The following is a 22,420-nucleotide window of genomic DNA, read 5'->3' on the forward strand; positions in this document are numbered from 1 at the left end:
TGGACCCTCACCTTGGCCAGGTCATGCCCTCTCTACATATCTTTTGACAAGATGGTGTCTGGAGGGAGCATTCAGCACTCTACTACTTGTACCACAGCTCCACTTGTGTGTGTCTGTGTACTTAATTGGAGAGAAGAATCCTTTCCTGGCAGAGCTGAATTCAAATCCCTATCCTCAGATCTTAGCCTCTTGATTAAGATTACAGGCATGAGGCACTGGCACCTGGCTTGGGTTCTTCTAATTAAATGGAGGTTTGGCAGAGTCTCTTTTCTAGGATTCCCCCAAACTACCAGGTATGGGGGATGGGGCGGGAGATGCCTGGCTCACCCATCACAATTCTGGTCTCCTTATCACATTCACTTTTTCCAAACAATCTGGCCTATCCATCACTATTTCTTCCGAGAGCACTTCATAGATGCATCTCTATTGCAAATGCATTTTAAGCTTCACTGTATAGCTGAGAAACCAGGTTTTGAGAGTTTACAGTGAGCTCCCCAAAGTCATAAAACCCTGATGGCCAGATTGAAACCTGCATCTACGCTGCCCAGTTACCTCTAGGGTGACCCATACAGGGTACTATTTCTCCCTCTGGAGGTCGCAGAGCTCCCAGCGTTTTCGTTCCTGCCTTGGGGTAGACTTGGTCCTTAGAAAACGCGGCAGAGTCTTCTGAGCCTCTGAGGCTCCCGTCCCTCGCGTAGCAGGCGGAAGTAGCGGCCGGACGACCGGAAGTGGTGCTGAGGAGCCCGTTGGTGTCGGAGGAGCGGTCGTGTCTCCTCAACCTGCCGGGTCTGGGGCCTGGTACTGCGGCGCCCGCCTTACCCAGGCTCAGGTGAGTGGCAGCGGCCGGGGAAGAGGTCACGGCGGCCGCTTCCTTTCCTGGCGACCGGCCGGGCCCTGGGGCCGAGCCTCCAGTCTTCCGAGTGCGTCCAGGCCTTGCGTGCGCCGAGGTCCTGGTCACGGCGTCCCGGCCGGCGCTGCTCGGGGAGCCTCGGCCACCCACGCCACCCCAGAGTCCTGCGACCTGACCGGGACCTGACCAGAACCTGTCCGGAACCTGTCTCGGTGTTAAGCGAAGATTGTCCCTCTACGTGTCTCCCGGGGCTGTATGAGAATGTAGTGAGGTCTTCCCCCGCATCTATCACAACTTGAATCCTTTGTGCACACGAATCCCTTGGACCTTGCTGATCCTGCCGTTCCGGGGTAGGGCCTGAGATGCTGTCTTTTTCTACCAGCTTCCAGCGCGTCGTACCTTGAGCGGCGGTGTTCTACAGTCATTAGTTTAGTACTTGGGACGAGGTGAGTCTTCAGTAAATAACAGAAAGTTACAAATCTTTTTGGGTATGTTCCTGTACTGGCGCTTGAACTCAGGGCCTAGGTGCTGTCTCTTCGTCTTTTCGCCCAAGGCTGGTGGCTCTTCCACGTGAACCACATTTCCATTTCCAGCTTTCTGGTGATTAATTGGAGATAAGAGTCTTAGGAACCTCTCTGCCCGTGTTGATTTCGAACCACAGTCCTCAGATCTCAGTCCCGAGTAGCAAGGATTACAGGCATGAGCCTTCTCGCCGGCTTACATACCTTTATTTTTAGCAGTTGCAAAAACCTAGCTTTGTTGCCTTTCCCTCCTGTTTACAGGGATAGGAAATGATTGCTCTTCCCCACCCCTCCATATTTTTTTCTTGTGCAGAATCCAGCAGCCCTTTTTGCTGACTCAGGGGAGCTTTGTGAAGGTGCCCCCAAAGCAGTTCACTCATGGGTCTTCCCATGAGACTTCATTGCTCACTCACTGTAGACCTTGGTCAATGTCTTGTTCTGTGGAACTATAGCCAAGTGCTTTCACATCAACTGGTATTTCAAACTTCAGTCATGTCTTCTGCCCTTTGGATACAGTGTGGATCGTTAAGAACAGCTCTTTTTCCACAGCTAGGACTGTACCTCACTTCTCTGGATCACACTGGGAAAGCCCTTTATGATTTGCTCCTGCCTAATAGATGAAAATAAAATCTGAGATTGTGTTGTTTCCTGAAGCCAAGGAAATGAAGTCTTTGGCAATTATACAGGACTGCTATGTATTTGTTACTGAACTTTTCTCTTCCCTATTTAGTGATTCATTTTTTGGTTCCCAACAAAACCTTTTATCACATAAATAAACTAAGTATGATATAAAAGAATTTTGAATTTCCTCCTTGGCCTGTCTGAAATAATATGCTATACATAATATGCTATACCTGAAAAAGCAAGTAAAACCACGTGCTTAGTGGGCTAACAGTAATAGATACGTGAACTGTTTATTTGAGAATTTTCTCTTGTGACTCTGTGGGTGTACATACTTCTCTTTACCTGCCTGTTTGTTTGTTTGTTTTTTTTATCATGTTTCTCATTTACATGGGCCAGGAGTACTTTTTGTTTTTGGCCAGTCCTGGGCCTTGGACTCAGGGCCTGAGCACTGTCCCTGGCTTCTTCCCGCTCAAGGCTAGCACTCTGCCACCTGAGCCACAGCACCCCTTCTGGCCATTTTCCATATATGTGGTGCTGGGGAATCGAACCCAGAGCTTCATGTGTAGGAGGCAAGCGCTCTTGCCACTAGGCCATATTCTGAGCCCCAGGAGTACTTTTTTATGTGAGAGATTTTCCAGTTCTAGGGCCTTTGGAAACTCTTCAAAAGCAGTTACTCTAACGGGATCATCTTGGGGCTTCATATCTACCCATACTCTGTTACCATACTGATAGAAGAATAGCAGACTTGTAGGGATGGGAGAGGACTGTGTATGCTGACAAAGTTTAACAGATGATCAAATGGGCTGTTTTCTTTCCTACAAGCGCTGAAGTCAGAACAAAGAAAACAGCATGGTTTGCAAGATTTGATTTTGGTTTAGCTTAGCTTTGTAGATGATACTTACTTTGACTAAATAATTTTAAACATGTGCTTAACCTTCCTAATACTAGTGCATCCTTCTCTGGTATGCTCTGCACCTATGTAGAAACAGAAGGGTCTAGCTCAGTTAATATCCTTGATAACAGCTAAGGGTCTTTACTGTGAGACACTTCAGCTCCTAGAGAAAGTTAGAGACTAGGTATGTAACTCAGTGATAGAGATCTTGCCTAGCATGTGTGAGGATCTAGGTTTGATTCTCAACACTGGAAGAGAAGGAAGGAGAAAAGAGTTGGGGGAGACAAGAGATTTGGTACCTGAAAATTGTATATTCTGAGGTGTTACATACTTAATCTGCAGTTAGCATGGCTACCTCTGCCCTGCTCCCTTTCTCTGTCTTCTTTCTGGATTAGTTTAAAATGAAGTTATTTTTTATATAAATTTAGCTTTTAATTATGGTTAAGTGGTTGCACAGATGAGTTTCAATGCAGCATGTCTATATATGTGTACAGTACATCATTTTTTTTTTTTTGGCCAGTCCTGGGCCTTGGACTCAGGGCCTGAGCACTGTCCCTGGCTTCTTCCCGCTCAAGGCTAGCACTCCGCCACTTGAGCCACAGCGCCGCTTCTGGCCGTTTTCTGTATATGTGGTGCTGGGGAATCGAACCTAGGGCCTCGTGTATCCGAGGCAGGCACTCTTGCCACTAGGCTATATCCCCAGCCCAGTACATCTTTTTTTGCCAGTCCTGGGCCTTGGACTCAGGGCCTGAGCACTGTCCCTGATTTCTTTTTGCTCAAGGCTTGTACTTTGCCACTTGAGCCACAGCGCCACTTCTGGCCATTTTCTATATATGTAGTGCTGGGGAATTGAACCCAGGGCTTCATATATACGAGGCAAGCACTCTTAACCACTAGGTCATATTCCCAGCCCTAAAATGAAGTTATTTGGACTTGCTCTGACCTGTACCAGGAAAGTAAAAAGGTAAATCCTTTGTTTTTATGAAGTCACATCAATCAGGGTGGTTTGGGCAGTGCTTTCTGGAAATGCCACTCTGTTTTGAGAATATACCCTGGTATAGTAGGACTCAAGGTGGAGTTGAGAAGGAGGGTACAGTTGGGACACTTAAGGAAAGGAGCTTTGTGCAATGACATCAAATGTTTTTTGAGTCTTTATTGAAAAAAGAACCCGGAGTTAAAAGAACATCTCATAGTCTCTCTTTTGAGCTAGTGGATTCATTTTTTTTTTTTTTTGGCCAGTTCTAGGGCTTGAACTCAGGGCCCTATCCCTGAGCTTCATTTTTGCTCAAGGCTCGCACTCTGCCACTTGAGCCACAGCACCACTTATGGCTTTTTCTATTTATGTGGTACTGAGGAATCAAACCCAGGGCTTCATGCATGCTAGGCAAGCACTCTACCTCTAAGCCACATTCCCAGCCTGAGCTAGTGCATTCTTTACAGTCCTTGAGTAAAGAGGAGTTCTAACTTTCTCTCAGATATGCTTGCTCTACCTGGACAGCATACCCTACCTCCACTCCTTCCCAATGCCTTTCCTCCTACATTCATGCCCTACTGCTTCTCTTCTTCTTTTTCCTTCTTCTTTTTCACAGTACTCAAGACCCAATTTCTATAGTGGTTATACTTTAGATCACAATAGATATGTTGCTATGGTATTTAGTATAACTCCAAAAGTTGCCTGGTGAAGGGCTGGGGATATAGCCTAGTGGCAAGAGTGCCTGCCTCGGATACACGAGGCCCTAGGTTCGATTCCCCAGCACCACATATACAGAAAATGGCCAGAAGCAGCGCTGTGGCTCAAGTGGCGGAGTGCTAGCCTTGAGCGGGAAGAAGCCAGGGACAGTGCTCAGGCCCTGAGTCCAAGGCCCAGGACTGGCAAAAAAAAAAAAAAAAAAAAGTTGCCTGGTGAAAAAGTAAGTGGCCACAGTTTGCCAATTGCAGTTTTGTACCTCATGCCTCAAAGATTCCTTGTCATTCACCATTTCTGTTACTGGACATCTATAAATTCTGTAGACAGTAGGAACTACTTACACTATAATGTTCCCACATTTATTTCATTATCTTTTTGAAGAATAGCTAGTTTTTTGTTAGTCCATGCATTTTGTAAGTTTAGTTTTTTTGTGTGTGTGTGTGTGTGTTTTTTTTTTTTTGCCAGTCCTGGGCCTTGGACTCAGGGCCTGAGCACTGTCCCTGGCCTCTTTTTGCTCAAGGCTAGCACTCTACCACTTGAGCCACAGCGCCACTTCTGGCCATTTTCTATATATGTGGTGCTGAGGAATCGAACCTAGGGTTTCATGTATGGGAGGCAAGCACTCTTGCCACTAGGCCATATTCCCAGCCCACTAGGCCATATTCCCAGCCCCAAAGTTTAGTTGTTTTTTTTTTTTTTTGTTTTGTTTTGTTTTGGCCAGTCCTGGGCCTTGGACTCAGGGCCTGAGCACTGTCCCTGGCTTCTTCCCGCTCAAGGCTAGCACTCTGCCACTTGAGCCACAGTGCCGCTTCTGGCCGTTTTCTGTATATGTGGTGCTGGGGAATCGAACCTAGGGCCTCGTGTATCCGAGGCAGGCACTCTTGCCACTAGGCTATATCCCCAGCCCAAAGTTTAGTTTTTAAGTTGCACATTTTTATGACTTAAACTGCCAGTAGATCTTTTTTTTTTTTTTTTTTTTTTTTGCCAGTCCTGGGCCTTGGACTCAGGGCCTGAGCACTGTTCCTGGCTTCTTTTTGCTCAAGGCTAGCACTCTGCCACTTGAGCCACAGCGCCACTTCTGGCCATTTTCTATATTATGTGGTGCTGGGGAATCAAACCCAGGGCTTCATGTATATGAGGCAAGCACTCTTGCCACTAGGCCACATTCCCAGCCCTGCCAGTAGATCTTATAACACTATTAGTTCCTTTTTCTTTCGTTCTCCATTTTTGTTCCTTAGTACTTTTCATCTCTTAATCTGTTTCTTTTGACATTTATCTGTGTATTTTATTTATTTTTGCACCAGTACTAGGGCTTGAACTCAGGTCCTGGGCTCTGTCCCTGAGCTTCTTTTGCTTAAGGCTAGCGCTCTACCACTTGAGCCACAGCACCACTTCTGGCTTTTTCTATTTATGTGGTACTGAGGATGGAACCTAGGGCTTCATGCATGCTAGGTAAGCACTCTACCATTAAGCCACATTCCCAGTCCCTAAAGGAAGTTTAAATAGAAAATGTTTCTCTCTTAGTTTCACCATAGCAATAAAGCAGTTGCTTTCACACAATACAGTTATGTTACTATTTTTTTTTGTTTGTTTTAAAGAGGGTCACTATGTTTTCTGAGCTGGACTTCAATTCCTATGCACAAGTGATTTGATTTTCCCACCTTAGCGTCCAAGTAGCTAAAACTAAAGGTACAGCCAATTCCCCTGCCTTTTTGATTTTTAACATTTTTTTTTTTTTTTTTTTTTTTTTTGGCCAGGCCTGGGGCTTGGACTCAGGGCCTGAGCACTGTCCCTGGCTTCTTTTTGCTCAAGGCTAGCACTCTGCCACTTGAGCCACAGCGCCACTTCTGGCTGTTTTCTGTATATGTGGTGCTGGGGAATTGAACCCAGGGCCTCATGTATACGAGGCAAGAGTATACGAGGCAAGCACTCTTGCCACTAGGCCATATCCCCAGCCCGATTTCTAACATTTTAAAAAAAAATTGGTCCTGGGTCTTGAACTCAGGGTCTGTGCACTGTCCTTGAGCTTCTTTTCCTCTAGGCTGTAGCTCTCCTACTTGAACCACAGCTCCATTTCCAACTTTTTGGTAATTTATTGGAAATTACATTCTTAGAATCTTTCCTGCCTGAGCTGGCTTCGAACCACAATCCTCTGATCTCAGCCTCGTGAGTAACTCGGGTTTCAGGTGTGAGCCATTGATGCCTGGCTTGATTGCTGAGTTTTGTATCTTTTGACTTCTGTATAACAAACTTCAGGACTCTATGCTTCCCCCTTCTCCCAGTAATGAAGTTTGAACTCAGGGCCTCATGCTTGCTAGCCTGGTGCTCTTCCACTTGAACCACACCTCCAACCCTGTTTTTCACTGACTATTTTTTTTTGCCAGTCCTGGGGCTTGAACTCAGGGCCTGAGCCCTGTCCTTGGCTTCTTTTTGCTCAAGCCTAGCACTCTACCACTTGAGTCATAGCACGACTTCTGGCTTTTTTCTATATATGTGGTACTGTGGAATCAAACCCAGGGCTTCATGTATGCAAGGCAAGCACTTCACCACTAGGCCATATTCCCAGCCCTTCACTGACTATTTTGAGAATAAGGTTTTGCTTCCCACTCAGACATGTGCATGGACTCCACCTCTGCCTGCTGTGGGCTTCTCGTTGTTGCTGGAATCATTGGTATGCTCCACTTCATCCAGCTTCCCACTGTTGAGATAAGAGTCTCACGGACTTTTCTGTCTGGCTTGGCCTGGAACCATGATCCTCCTTACCTCAGTCCTTCATATAACAAGTACATATAGTTATACCCAGCTGTGGATTGAGAAGAGGTCTTGTGAATATTTCTGCATGATCCACTCTCAAATTGCTATCTTCCTTATCTCAGCCTTCCAGAGGCTCTGTCTTCTATCAGTCTCCAACCTCTATACTTTCTCCCCCTACCTTTTTTCCTGTCAATATAGTTTCCTTATAGTTTTTATTTATTTAGTGCCAGTACTGCGGCTTGAACCCAGGTCCTGGACACTATCTCTTAGCTTTTTTGCTCAAGGATGGCACTCTACCACTTGAGCCACATGTCTACTTCTAGCATTTTGGTACTTAATTGAAGATATGAGTCTCATGGACTTTCCTGTCTGGGCAGGCTTTGAACTGCTATCCTCGGAGCTCAGCCTTCTGAGTAGCTAGGATTGCCACTCATGCCCAGCTAATAGTTTTTATCTTTTTTTTTTTTTTTTTTTGGAAGTCATGGGGCTTGAACTCTGGGCCTGGGCTCAGTCCCTGAGCTCTTCAGCTCAAGGCTAGTATTCTGCCACTTGAGTCATAGTGCCACTTCCAGTTTTCTGGTGCTTAATTGGAGATAGGAATCTTAAGGACTTTCCTGCCCAGGCTGGCTTTGAACCGCAGTCCTCAGATCTCAGCCTCCTGAATAAATAGGATTAGAGGGGTGAACCACCAATACCTGGCTTAGTTTCTGTCTTGTACAACACTTTGTCTTTTGTCAGTCAAGCTCACACCCTCTGTTAGGGAGGAGTACCAGTGAAAGTTACAAGAGCTAATGAAGAAGGCAAATGAGGATGAATATGGTCAAATTCATTTGCATATTTGAAAATAGAACAATGAAAGCTGTTGAAATTGTTTAGAGAAAGGGGGTTGGGGGTAAGGGAGTGAGGAAGTGAGGTTGATTTGGTACATTTTTTACATGTGTGGAAATGTCAGAATGAAACCCCTCCCCTTGTACAACTAATGCATGCTAAAAGGGGAGATTCTTAGCTTGAGTGTAGTGTTACATGCCTGTAATCTTACCTATTCAGGAGGCACAAACAAGAGGATCAGGAATTTCTAGCCTAGTTTAGACAAAATTAGTGAGGTCTTGTCTCCAAAAGAAGGGGGAAGGGGAATTGGGGAGAAGGGAGCATGAGAAAAATGAGGGAGGAGGTAACAGATTTGACAAGAAATATACTCACTTGCCTTACATAGGTTATTGTAACCCCTCTGTACATCACCTTGACAATAAAAATTTAAAAAAAATTGAGGGATGAGAGGGTAAAGAGAAATGTTAAAGAAGTTACCTAGCATGTGTAAGACTCTGGATTCAAAACCTTGAACTGAAGGATAAAGTTATTTCTTCTTCTTCTTCTTCTTCTTCTTCTTCTTCTTCTTCTTCTTCTTCTTCTTCTTCTTCTTCTTCTTCTTCTTCTTCTTCTTCTTCTTCTTTTTTGCCAGTCCTAGGCTTGGACTCAGGGCCTGAGCACTGTCCCTTGCTTCTTTTTAGCTCAAGGCTAGCACTCTGCCACTTGAGCCACAGTGCCACTTCTGGCCGTTTTCTATATATGTGGTGCTAAGGAATTGAACCCAGGGCTTCACGTACACAAGGCAAGCACTCTTGGCACTAGGCCATATTCCCAGCTGGATAAAGTTATTTCTTAGTATCTAGTTTCTAAGATATATTGAAAGACTGCAGACATGAACAGTTTATACTTTAATTGCAAACAATGTTGGACCAAATTTAGATCCCAGGTTGCAAAGCAGGACTTGTTAAAAGTCTTGTTCTGTTTCCTGGAACATTCTATTACTTTCTCGTATTGCCATCATGTCTGTGTTATAATATTAATTGAGAGTTTTGGTGACTATTTTGAGGCATATACATCTGTTGTGTTTTGGTTTTATGGCACTGGCATTGAGCCCAGAGCCTCGGCATGTTAAGCACACTACTCCTGAGCTATATCCCCATCCAAAGGCATGTGAATCTTTTAAGTATCATCTAAATATTGAAGAAAAATAAAATCATTTTAGTACTACTTTCCTTTTTTTTTTTTTTTTGGTCATGGGGTTTGAACTCAGTGCCTGGGTGCTGTCCCTGAGCTTTTTTACTCCAGGCTAGTGCTCTATCACTTTGAGCCACAGTGCCACTTCCAGTTTTCTGGTGGTTAATTAGAGATAGTAATCTCATGGACTTTCCTGCCCAGGCTGGCTTTGAACCACGATCCTCAGATCTTAGCCTTCTGAGTAGCTAGGATTATAGGTGTGAGGCACTGGCATCCACCTCCTAATGTTTTTTTTTTTTTTGGCCAGTCGTGGGCCTTGGACTCAGGGCCTGAGCACTGTCCCTGGCTTCTTCCCGCTCAAGGCTAGCACTCTGCCACTTGAGCCACAGCGCCTCTTCTGGCCGTTTTCTGTATACGTGGTGCTGGGGAATCGAACCTAGGGCCTCGTGTATCCGAGGCAGGCACTCTTGCTACTAGGCTACATCCCCAGCCCCTCCTAATGTTTTTTGAATGCAGATGTTGGTTATCTGAATTCATAAAAATCAACTAATGGGGACTCGGGACCTAGCATGTGTGAGTCCTTGGACTTTAGCCCTAGTACCTTAAAAATAAATTATCCAACTAACCAACTAATGGTCTTTGGCAGAAGGCCATAGACCTTTTCTCTACAGGGCTAGACAGTAAAATACTTGCATAAATATAGTCTTTGACAGCTAATTCTGCTTTTATGACAGGAAAGTTAGTTTAAACTATGCTAGGTTCTGGTAAGTCTTTACCTACATATTAAGTACAGGACTAGATTTGAGCCTTGAGGTGTAGTTTGCTGACCCCAAGTCTGTGGCACCTGATACATGGGTTGAAATTCAGTGGGCAAAATGGTTCGTAGGTCACAATAAAGAACCAAACATAATCCATGCACTCATGGTTCATGCCAGTAATCTTATTCAAGAGGCTGATATCTAAGGATTGTGGCTTGAAGCCAAATTCAAGAGATTCTTATTTCCAATTACCAGCAAGAGGTAGAAGTGGAGGTGTAGCTCAAGTTGTAGAGTGCCATCCATGAGTAAAAAAGTTAAGCAAGAGCATGAGACCCTTAGTTCAAGCCCCAGTACAAAACAAAAGAACAAAGTGTATAAAGATTCAGTGTGTCATTCAGAGAAGCCTGTGTAGCTGAGCTACAAAACAAAGCTACTGGGATTCCCTAAAATCCTGTGCTTCTGATGGATGTTGTAATTGTAACTACTCAGAAGCCTGAGACCTGAGGATTGCAGTTTGAAGCCAACCTGGGCCTGAAAGTTTGTGAGATTCTTATCTCCAAGTAGGGAAAAAAAAAAAAAAAAGGCAGCTGGAAGTGGAGCTGTCACTCAAGTGGTAGAGTGCTAGCCTTCAGTTTAAAAAAAAAAAAAGAACAAACAAACAGAAAGACAGTGCCCAGGTCCTGAGTTCAAGCCCCAGGACCAGTACACACACACACACACACACACACACGCACGCGCGCACACACACACACACACACACACTCCCCTTGGTTTTTATGTATGGATGTGTGGGCTCTGGCAGCAGAGTTAGACAGACTTTTCAGAAAGTTATTTTGGTTTCTTTGAAATCTTGGAATTCTGTGCACAGCTTTGTCTGGAGACCTTGGTTGCCCAGGTCTCCTTGGATTTGCTTGTCAGGTTTTGACAACTAAGTGGAAAGAAAGAGAATAAGCATTTTTTAAAAGTAAGAATATGTGGAAAAATTAGTATGGTAGGTTTTATAAATATCTTATTCTCCAAGTATATTTTTGTTGCTGTTAAAGAGATGAAATGAGCTGCTTGCTGGTGACTCACACCTGTAATCCTATTACTTAGGAGGCTGAGATCTGAGGATCATGGTTCAAAGCCAGCCTGGGAGGAAAGTCTGTGAGACTCTTATCTCCAGTTAAGCACCAGAAAACCAGAAGTGGCATTGTGGCTCAGGTGGTAGAGTGCTAGCCTTGAGCTGAAGAGCTCAGGGACTGTGCCCAAGCCCAGAGTTCAAGCCCCACAACCGACACACAAAAAGAAAGAAAAAGATGAAATAAATTGCTTACTCTTTTCCTAGTTTTCTTTTGGAAATCTTTCATTTTCATTCCTTTTGAGTGTTAGCAAGCAACTGACTGTGACTGTTTCTTTTCTACAACCAAGTAGTAAGTCTGGATCAAGCAGGAGTCTGGGAACTCCTGGGCTTGGGTTCTCCTGTGCCTTTATGCAAGGAAAAAGTTCATACATTGTGGCTCATGGTTTGAGTATTCACTAGCATTAAACTTCTTTGTGCGGACAGCAGTATAGTTTGAATCTGTTTCTTATAAGTTTTGGTATTGTGATAGGTGGAAGCCATTTATTCTTCATCTACCCTTTTTTCAGTATCTGGCACCAATTCTGGCCCAGTCATTTGTGATCCATGGCTCTTGTGGTATTCCGAAGATTTCCAGGCAGTTTATATGGAACACCTCACTGTCCAGCTCTAATCAAGCACCATGTAGACAAGAAACTGGCTGATCAGACCTGTGACGACTGTGCTCTGCCTACCAGAAAGATCATTACTCACACCAGAATGACAGCTACTCTCAAGTTGTTAAAACCTGTAAAATACAAAGTTTTTTCCAGTCCTTTTGCCTACAGTGCAACCCAGAGTATGGCATATTGGAGTGTGGGCAGCAGCACACGGCAAGGGGGACAGGACCTTCCAGAGCACCATAGCCTCCACTGTGCTGCCAGAAAAAATAAGAACATTGCTAGTATAGCCTCTTCTCAGAGAGGCCTGGGATTCGGCAAGGCTTCTATCTCTAATGCCAGCACATTGCAGCCAGGTTCGCCCTGTGCCGTGAGGGTTGATGAAGAGGATGTAGAAGTTTTTGACTCCTTAGAAGACATCCGGGTTTTCCTGCAGCTAAGGCCTGAGTACCAGCTTCACAGCTATACCAGATCTGAGACTTGTCAGCCCCTGTCTGTTTCAGAAGGTGAACTGATTTTGCACAAAGTCACAGTTTATCAAAGTAGCCTTCAGCCTGAAGTCATTGTTGATTATTTCTGTAAGCTGAGCACTTTGCCTGCTGAGCAGCATCCTGGTTTGCTGCCAAGATCCAGCTTTGCTTTGCTCTGCCAGCTGAGTGTGAAGAACATACAGCTCTTCCATATAGAAGACTTGATCAGTATTTTGAAAGCCTTTGTTGGTTTAGGAATCCCTCGATCCCATCCAATTCTAGATGTGTATGAAACCAGGTTTTGCCATCAGGTGTGGAAGATGAGTCTAAATCAGCTTCTCTTGGTGGCTGATCTTTGGCGATACTTGGGCCGCAGAGTACCCAGATTTTTAAATATTTTTTTTAGTTACCTTAATTTGCACTGGAAAGAGCTATCCTTGTCCCAGCTGATTCACTTAATTTATATTATAGGTGAAAGTCGTGAGGTACCACAAGACCTAATGCAAAAACTAGAATTACTAATTGTTAAGTACATAGATTTGATCAATTTAGAGGAGGTTGGCACAATCTGTTTGGGGTTCTTTAAGTCAAGTAGTAGTCTGTCAGAATTTGTCATGCGGAAAATTGGAGACTTGGCTTGTGCTGACATGAAGAATCTGAGTAATCGTGCCTTAGTGCATATTCTTAAAATGTTCCGTTTCACTCACGTAGATCATGTAAAGTTCATGAAGCAGTTTGGAGAGATTGCTCCTCAGCGAATTCCTTCCCTAGGGGTACAAGGTGTCATGCACCTGACACTTGCCTGCTCAGCCTTACGTTTCCTGGATGAAAGAGTCATGAATGCAGTGGCTGCCTCTTTGCCTCCTCGGGTAGCACATTGTCGAAGTAAAGATGTTGCCAAGATTCTGTGGTCATTTGGAACTCTGAACTATAAGCCACCCAACACAGAAGAATTTTATTCCAGCCTGATAAATGAGATTCAAAGAAAGATGCCTGAATTCAACCAATATCCAGAACACTTGCTCACTTGCCTGCTGGGCCTGGCGTTTTCAGAGTACTTCCCAACAGAGTTTATCAACATTGCTCTGAGTCCAGGGTTTGTCAGGCTGGCCCAGGAGAAAAGCAAGTTTGAACTCAGTAAAGAACTTTATACTCTTGATGGCACAGTTGGTATTGAGTGTCCAGATTACAGAGGCAATCGTCTCAGCTCTGACCTTCAGAAAGAGGCATCAGCAAAGCTGTGGGATTTAGCAAGAAAGGATATGACCTCAAAGCCTGAATTCCTAGAAGCTTTCTCTTTACTTGAGACCATGTTGGGTGGCCCCCAGTACATCATGCACCATATGATTTTACCTCATACTCGATCCTCTGACATGGAGGTCCAGCTTGATGCTAACAGGAAGCCAATACCATTTAACAGAGATGCCATACCAACTGATGATGTAGCCAAAATAAAGCTTAAGCCTGTGGGAGTCAGCCTTACAGATGACTTGATGAATCAGTTGCTAAAAGGTAAACCACGAGGTTCTTTCAAGAGGGAAATTGAGTCAAAGACTAGACAGCAGCCCATGGAGTTAGACAACAAAGGAGCAATAAACATGGAGGATGCCCATTGCAATGTGGCAGATACATTGGGGACTATGGAGGTGGCTGGGCCTTGTCCCCCAGTCCAGATAGAGACCCCACTAGTGAAACTAGCCATTCAACTGACAAACAGAAACCAATATTCTTATGGTTCCAGGGATCTGCTTGGATTGCACAATATGAAGAGGCGGCAACTGGTCCGGCTTGGATATCGTGTGGTAGAGTTACCCTACTGGGAGTGGTTCCCCCTATTGAAACGAACTCGCTTAGAGAAGCTGGCGTATCTCCATGAGAAAGTGTTCACTGCTCTCTGAAGTGCTCCCAGAGGCATTTCTACTCATAAAAGCAATAGGTATATACCTTACCAGGTATAGGTTGAGCATCCCTAATCCAGAAATAAAAAATTCTAAGTGCTTCAAAATCTTTAATGTTTTGCTGTTGGCAATACTCAGAGAGCATCATGTTGGCTCTGCAGATGCTCTATTACTTGAGCCATGCATCCAATGTTTCTTGTTCTTTTTGCTTTGTTTTTTAGGTGTGTGTACATGAGTGTGTGTGTGTGTGTGTGTGTGTGTGTGTGTGTGTGTGAAAATGAGTGCTTGAACTTTTTGCTGGTTTTGGAGTCTCTTGAATTTGTCATTGCTGGCTTCAAACCCTGATCCTCAGATCTCAGCCTTCTGAGTAAGATTGTAGGTGAGCTATCTTTGCCCAGTGGTTTTTCACTTCTGATTACTTTTCAGATAAGGTTTTGTTGGTGTTTTGCTCGTTTGTTCGATGTGTGTGTGTGTTTGTTCAGTGCCAGTCTCAAACCATGATTCTTTTGCCTATAGCCTTCTAAATAGGCACATACCATCATATCTAGCTTATTGATTTTGATGGGTTCTTGCCCAGACTGGCCTTGATGGAACCATAGTTCTTCTAAACTCCAACTCCTGAGTATCTGGGATGGTAGGCATGAGCTTGCTCTCAGCCTATGGAGGTTTTTTCTTTTCTTTCTTCCTCCCTCCCAACTCGCTTTCTTTTTCTTTCTTAGGTGGTTTCAGAACATTCTGGATTTTCAGGGTTTTGGATTAAGGATAATCAAATGGCAGTGTATACAGATAGTCTCATATATGAAACAATCTAAAATGTGAAATGTTTCTGATGCCAAATATTTTGGTTAAAGAATATTCAACCTGTATTGCCATTTACAAAAGCTAGAATGTAAGTTTGATAATAAAAGCATCTGCTAAGGAGATGTAGTTATGCTTCTGCAGTAGATTGAAGCTAGGACACATTATTATCAATTATAATCCATACCAGTAGTAAATTGTGGCTACCATGTAGTTAGTTTACACATTTTATTCTAGGGCTGGGAATATGGCCTAATGGCAAGAGAGCTTGCCTCATATATATGAAGCCCTGGATTCAATTCCACAGCACCACATATATAGAAAGCTGCCAGAAGTGGCGCAGTGGCTGAAGTGGTAGAGTGCTAGCCTTGAGCAAAAAGGAAGCCAGGGACAATACTCAGGCCCTGAGTTCAAGGCCCAGGACTGGCAAAAAAAAAAAAAAAAAAAAAATCTTGAAATGTCCTGTCCAGTAAGTCCTACTTAGTGTTTTTTTTCTACTTGCTGTCATTCTCTTACAGTTATTTTGAGTCTGCCTAAAACATTTTTTTAAAAAAAGTAATTGTCCTATACTTTGTGTAAGATAATAGTCTCTAAGCTTCACTTACATTTCAGAATTTTCCCTTTGTGCTTTTTTCACATCCTCTAAATGGAATGTCTGAATTCCTGTTTGTGTTGAGTTGGCTGTCCTTCATTGCTCTTTCTTCCTTATTTATTTGATTATTTGTAGTTTAGTGCCAGTCCTATGGCCTGAATTCAGTGCTTGGGCACTGTCCCTTAGCTTTTTCACTCAAAGTTAGCATTCTACTACTTGTCACAATTCCACTTCCAGCTTTTTGGTGGTTAATTAAAAATAAGAATCTCATGGACTTACCTGGACTCCCACTTAGCCTCTTGAGTAGCTAGGATTACCGGCATGAGCCACCAACACTTGGTGAGAATTTCTTTTACAAGGAATTTTATTATTCAGGTCTCATTATAAAGATCACTTCCTCAGAGAGTACTTTATCATTCATGCAAACTGAAATGGCACCATTCCATTTTTAAAAATTTTATTTAGTGCCATTACTGGGGCTTCAACTCAAAACTAGCAGTCTACCACTTGAGCCATACCTCCAATTCCAACTTTTTGCTGGTAAATTGGAGATTAAAGAATTTCATAGTCTCATCAATATGTCTGTCCGGGCTGCTTCACAATTCTCAGATCTCAGCCTCCTGAGTTGCTAAAATTACAGATTTGAGTCACTAGTGCCCAGCTTCCATTTGATTGTTAAAGACCAGTGTCAAAACTTACTGTTTTGTTTAATTCATTTATTAGCTCAAAAATTTTTATAATAGTGTGGATCTTCTACATATTAGGCTCATGGTACCTGTATGTAGAGATAGTTTTACATCTTTCCTTCTACTTTGGATATCTTATTTCTTGCCTAAATGCTCTGGCAAGAACTTCTAGTAAGATACTGAATAGATGTGATAAAAGTAGCCATACTTGTCAGATCAGTCCCCTGATCCAGAGGAATGCTTCAGTTTTCCATCTTTGAGTTTGATGTCAGCTGTGAATTTTTCATAAACCCTTATGTTAGGGAAATTCCTTTTTGATCCTCATTTTCTGTGTGTTCAATAAATAGCTTTTTAAGTTTTAAGTATGTCCCAAATAATATATGGGATATTCTTATATATAAAAGAAATTCAGTGTTTATTATTTGAAATTCAGGGTTAATTGAACACTATTTGCTAAATCTGGCAACTCAGAAAAAAAACAAAACAGCATCAGTATTTTGAGGGCTGTGACACAGAAGAGATGAATGTGCTGAACATAGGGTATTAGAGGCAAAGATAACTTGAACATTCAGCAGAGGGAAAAGAACATGAAGTAAGGTACTGGGGGAAGGACAGGGTTAGTATCAAGTTTGTATTTCATGGCCTGGTCATCTCACTTAGGATCCCACAGAATTTTGCTGATAGTTATTAGGTAATGATTAAGTTGTTTTTTTTGTTTGTTTGTTTTTGCTAGTCATGGGGCTTGAACTCAGGGCCTGGGCACTGTCTCTGAACGTCTTTTGCTCAAGGCTAGCATTCTACCACTTGAGCCAAAGCATCAATTTGAGCTTTTTCTGTTTATGCGATACTGAGGAATTGAACCCAGGTCTTCATGCCACTAGGCAAGCACTCTACCGCTGAGCCACATTCCCAGTCCTGAGTTATAGATTTTTTTTTTTTGCCAGTCATGGGGCTTGAACTCAGGGCCTGAGTACTGTCCCTGGTTTCTTTTTGCTCAAGGCTAGCACTCTACCACTTGAGCCACAGCACCACTTCTGGCTTTTTCTGTATCTGTGGTGCTGAGGAATTGAACCCAGGGCTTCATGTATACAAGGCAAGCACTCTACCACTAGGCCATATTCCCAGCCCCAAGTTATAGATCTTGACTTAGTCTTTTTGGAAGAATACTTGTCTTCGCCTTGTTTTAATCTTATATTTTTACTTAGTACCCCCCCCCTTTTTTTTGAGACACTCACTGTGTAGTTCAAGCTGACTTTGAGCTTGTTATTACTCTACCTTAGCCATGTGAGGGCTGGGATTATATAGATATATGCCACCATACCTGCATTTTTTTTCTCTTATTTGGTGCCAGTACTAGAACTTGAACTCAGGGCTTGGCACTATCCTTCACTTTTTCTCTCAAGGATGGCACTCTACCACTTGAGCCACATCTCCATTTCTGGCTTTTAAAAAAACTGTTAGTTAGAGCTAAGTCCCACACTTCTGCCCAGTCTAGCTTCAAACCATGATCCTCAGATCTCAGCCTCCTGTGTAGCTAGGATTACAGGTGTGGGGCACTGATGACTAGCTCTACCTATGGGTTTCTTAAGAGTAAAAGCTTTGTCCGTGGGCTGAAGGTATATCTCATTGTGTAAGATACTTACCTAGCATGTGCATGGTCCTGGCTTTGATTCTTGAAACTGCACTGCAAAAACAAAACTGTCTCTTTGTGCCTGGAACAGTGCTTCAACACATTAAACCCTTGAAGTGTGGCTCACCTGAACAACTTATAAAATTACAAGCTTCTTTTGAGCCTATGCTTGTTTGTCTTTTTGCACACCTCTTACTGGTAGAGATAGGTTGGGAGCAGCTGTCTTTCATTTTAACCAGCTCTAAGAAAAATATGCCTAAGTTACACGTTTTTCATGGGTGGACAGGTAACTCAATTTAGAAATTATAAGAAGCATTATGTGTCTTTAGAAGCTGAAGTGCTCAATTTATAAAATTGCTCACCATATTGGTATTCCACCTACTCTTTGAGGTTAAACGCTTTTCTCTTATTTGACAGGTAATCTTTTCTTTTTTCCTCTGTAACCTGTTTGAGCCCAGTCTTTAAAATATATGTATCTACCAGAATTACTTTCTATTACATTTTTGTGAAATCAGTATCGGATTGTATAAGTCTGCTATGGCAACTTCTTTGTAGGCCTAAGAAAAATGGATACTCTGGTGTTCAGAAAGTGTCATGGTTAACTTACTCTCTTCCAAATTGTCCTTCCACACTTCTCCCACCTCCAGGATTTGACCTCAACAACAGCAGCAAAGTATTTGTTTCATTGCGTCAAGCTCCAGGGAGTACCTTTGAACAGTGTAACCAACTCATCCCAGTTTGCCCAGGACTTACCCAGTTTTACCACTGAAAGTCCCATGTTCTGAGAAACCTCTCTGTCCTGACTAGATTAGTATAGTTGGTCATTCCACTTCTGGGCCCCTGCCTGACCCTTTCCTTTCCCCCCTCCTGAGCCCAAGTACAGGGAGGTAGAGGAGAAAGCCTTGTCTATCTTAACATCCAGACCAATTTGGACTACCAGCTACACAAAGTACCTGAGCACTGGATGTAGATTGTGCAGTCCTCCCTGATATCATCCTGAGACCTCAGGAACCAGTCCAGGTATTTAAGCTGTGCACCTCAACTTTGCCACACACCAAAGCAAAAGTCTCAGTGTAGCCCACCAATCTAATATGTTACATATTTAAATTTCTGAATGTATACACCCTTACCTCCTAAACTACTGTCTATACATACCCACTTTTTGTTTTTAGTTTTTCAGCTAGAGTCATTTGCCAGATTTGCCTCCTATCCATTTTTCAAGTATTATATATGTATGTATTATATGTGGTATTATGTATGTATGTACTACACCCAGCCCTTTGTTTTTGTTTTGGGTTGGTTTTTTTCTTTGGAGATAGAGTCTTACCATGTAGCATAGGCTAGCCTCTTAACTCCTGCCTCCACCTCCCTAATGCTGGGATTACGGGTCTGTGCTGCCCTTTAACAACTGGTGGTAGTAGTTCTACAAGTCTTGTATTCTTTTTCTTTGTGTCTACTTTAGTATTTTTCTGTAGTCATATTACCACTTAGCTGACATGAGTAATAAAAAGAAATATGTCGCTCAGATTGTGTTTTTTTTGTGTTGTTTTTTTTTACAGTATGAGCTGAAGGCTTTAACCAGGCTTAGATTGGGGTAAAGAGTTAAAACACTAATGTGGTAATAAGAATATTTTGGAAGCCAGGCACCAATGGCTCTTACCTAGCTATTTGGGGAGCTAAGGTCAGGATGATCATAGTTTGAGGCTAGCCCCATGTAGAAAAGTTCCCCAAACCCTTTAACCCATAGCTGGGTATAGTGGCACATGCCTGTTATCCTAAGCTACATAGGAAGCAAGAAAGGGAGAATAGCAGTTCTAGGCCAGCCCAGGGAAGAAAGGCCTGTAAGACTCCATCTCCACAGAGGGAAGCTGCATTTAGTAATACACACATGGATTGTAGCTGGATGTAGAAGTATGGGTATAGCCTAAAGTAGGCAGATGTAGGCTTGGGTACACTCCCAGGTAGGAAGCAAGACCTTATCTGAAAAATAACTAGCAAAAAAAAAAAAAAGGCTTGAGGCATGGTTTCAGTGGTAGAGGTACCAACCTAAAAGACCCTGAGTTCAAACTTTAGTACTATAAAAAGAAAAAGTACTTAGGGTCTAGCTCAATAGCGAAGCATTTGTGTAAAATATGTGAGGCCCTGGGAATGCACATGTGTGTGTGTGCATCCACACACAGTTTCCTAAAATCCTTATAGTAATTCAGCTATTCTGTGTCTTGATTTTTAGTATTGATTGCACAAATCTACATGTAAAGTCACATAACTGAGTAGCTTTAGGCACACACAAATGTAAAACTAAAATTTGAATGGCTGGGTTGTTAGTGTTGATCATGTTCTTAAGGTGATATAGCAGTGTAGTAATTACAACCAGGGAAAACTGGGTGCAGAGTATGTGGGACCTCTCATAATGGCACATGAGCCTAGAGTCATCTTAAAATGAAAGGTTTAATTATTTAAAATATAATTTCTTAGTGTCCTTGATCTCCTTGCAAGATGCTTAGTAATGTATGAATTATCCATTTTCCTCTTTTTGAAGACTATCCCTCCCTCAAACTAAAGGGAGAAAGTATCAAGGGACAAACAGAGTACCCACTTATTTCTAAGTAGTTTGTACCTTGGCACTCATTTTTGCTGTCTTCAGGCAGCCATTTGCAAAATAGCCTTCTTATAGTACAGAAAGGTCATTGGAACACATCAGCCAACGGAAAGGGAGCTCTTGAAGGATGAATCGCTTCTAAGTGGTTCAGAATTGCTGTTGTCATCTAAGAGGTTAATAGTGGGCTTCATTAGTGTCATTTTTCCCCTTGATTATAAGCTTTCTACGATTTCTTTCTGATCAGTGGGTTTCAATTTTTTTTTAAATCTTGAATGAATGAATAAACCAACAAGTATCTCTCTATATATATACATAGCTGAAGCAAAAGCTTTGCAGAATAAAGCTCACCCTTATTTGTGGTACATTCTGATATTTCCTTTCTATTCTACTCAATTGAAAAATCCTAGCTACTCAATCTGAGGATTGTGGTTCAAAACCAGCCTATTCAGGAAAGTCCATGAGAGAGAGTCCATGAAAGTCCATCTGTAATCACCAAAAGGCAGAAAGTGTTGCTGTGGCTCAATGGGTAGAAGGCCTTGGACAAAAAAAGCTCAAGGACAGCACCCAGGTTCTGAGTTCAAGCCCAGAACTGGCACCAAAACAAATATTTATAACCTACTCAATAATGTTCTTAGTTCTTGACCTATAGATTTGAGAAACATTGTTTCAGCGAGAGGAGGTCATTTAAGGCCTTTCAAATGACATTCAAGGCCTTCTGCATACTCCGATTCCCCCTTAGCCCAGTGATGATGATGTATGTATAGTCCTATCTACTCAAGATACTGAGGTAGAAAGATCACTTGAGCCTATGACTTTGAGACTAGACTGGGAACTATGAAACTGCATCCTAAAAAATCTCCAGCCATTTAAGTGGCATTTCCTGAACTTGACTCATATAGTCCCTCTTTCTTTTTCTTTTCTTTTTGCCAGTCCTGGGGCTTGAACTCAGGGCCTGAGCACTGTCCCTGGCTTCTTTTGCTCAAGGCTAGCACTCTACCATTTGAGGCACAGTGCCACTTCTGGCCTTTTCTGTTTATGTGGTGCTAAGGAATCAAACCCAGGGCTTCATGCATGCTAGGCAAGTACTGTACTGCTAAGCCACATTCCCAGCCTCATATGGTCCCTCTTCTATGACTTAGTTGTATCTAGGACTCTTCCTCTTCTCCCCTCTGGGATCCTGTAGTTGAGCATATATACTCCAATGTACCCTTAGGATGTAGCATATATCCCTCTTCCGAGTTGTTGCTATGCTCAGTCTTTTTTTTTGGCCAGTCCTGGGCCTTGGACTCAGGGCCTGAGCACTGTCCCTGGCTTCTTCCCGCTCAAGGCTAGCACTCTGCCACTTGAGCCACAGCGCCGCTTCTGGCCGTTTTCTGTATATGTGGTGCTGGGGAATCGAACCCAGGGCCTCGTGTATCCGAGGCAGGCACTCTTGCCACTAGGCCATATCCCCAGCCCTATGCTCAGTCTTATATCCTAGTTGTTCATGCCAATTTTCTCTGTATTGTCCCAGTGTTACTCTTTGTGCTGCCAAAACAAGCACAATTGTCCATAGTTCAAATGTTACTCTTGTAAATTCTTCCCTGTGATGTGAGTATACTTTTAAAAATCAAGACCAACAACAGGAAATACAATTCATGCTAGATTAAGCATATGCTTTTCTTTATTTGCACAAAACTGAAACAAAAGCTTCATGACCTAATACTCATTCTTTATGCACTTTGGTGCTTGGTATTTTATATGTTTTAATTTTTATTCTTTAACCTGTAACTTGTTTTCAAAATCTATAAGTTGAAAAACATTGATTTAGGCCATTCTTCTCAAAATGTGAACGTCATCTGCAGAAAGCTACATTACAAATCTTTTTATTATATAATCACCGATAGAAGTCTTCATTTGCTTCAGGACTTAATAGAACCATTCATTTTGTTTTCTTTGTTT

General features: G+C 42.8%; 2 protein-coding genes across 9 annotated transcripts in view; both read left to right on the plus strand.

The window, feature by feature from the left end:
• The first annotated feature begins 774 nt into the window (after positions 1–774).
• Positions 775–22,420, plus strand: part of Ubox5 (U-box domain containing 5) — a 40,090-nt gene continuing 18,444 nt past the window's right edge. For 4 of the 7 annotated variants that reach the window (XM_048348906.1, XM_048348901.1, XM_048348907.1 and 1 more), the window contains exon 1: positions 1,199–1,296. The gene's annotated coding sequence lies outside the window, so the exon portion shown is untranslated. Of the gene's footprint in view, positions 830–1,198; positions 1,297–17,341; positions 18,167–22,420 lie in introns of those variants that run through there. The other 3 variants (XM_048348903.1, XM_048348905.1, XM_048348904.1) reach the window with 3 other exon arrangements.
• Positions 784–14,435, plus strand: Fastkd5 (FAST kinase domains 5). Of its 2 annotated transcripts, none has more exons than XM_048348895.1 (2): positions 784–829; positions 11,717–14,435. In XM_048348895.1, the coding sequence occupies exon 2, from the start codon at positions 11,754–11,756 to the stop codon at positions 14,172–14,174; it is 2,421 nt and encodes an 806-aa protein (XP_048204852.1). In that variant the 5' UTR covers positions 784–829; positions 11,717–11,753; the 3' UTR covers positions 14,175–14,435. The 2 variants fall into 2 exon arrangements, with proteins under 2 accessions (XP_048204852.1, XP_048204851.1); XM_048348894.1 differs by lacking the exon at positions 784–829 and adding an exon at positions 1,157–1,296.

This window comes from Perognathus longimembris, chromosome 6, assembly GCF_023159225.1.
Source record: "Perognathus longimembris pacificus isolate PPM17 chromosome 6, ASM2315922v1, whole genome shotgun sequence".
Taxonomy (NCBI): Eukaryota; Metazoa; Chordata; class Mammalia; order Rodentia; family Heteromyidae; genus Perognathus; species Perognathus longimembris.

Coding starts and splice junctions, on each gene's coding strand:
- Fastkd5 (XM_048348895.1), top strand. CDS start 11,754: ATGGCTCTTGTGGTATTCCGAAGATTTCCAGGCAGTTTATATGGAACA.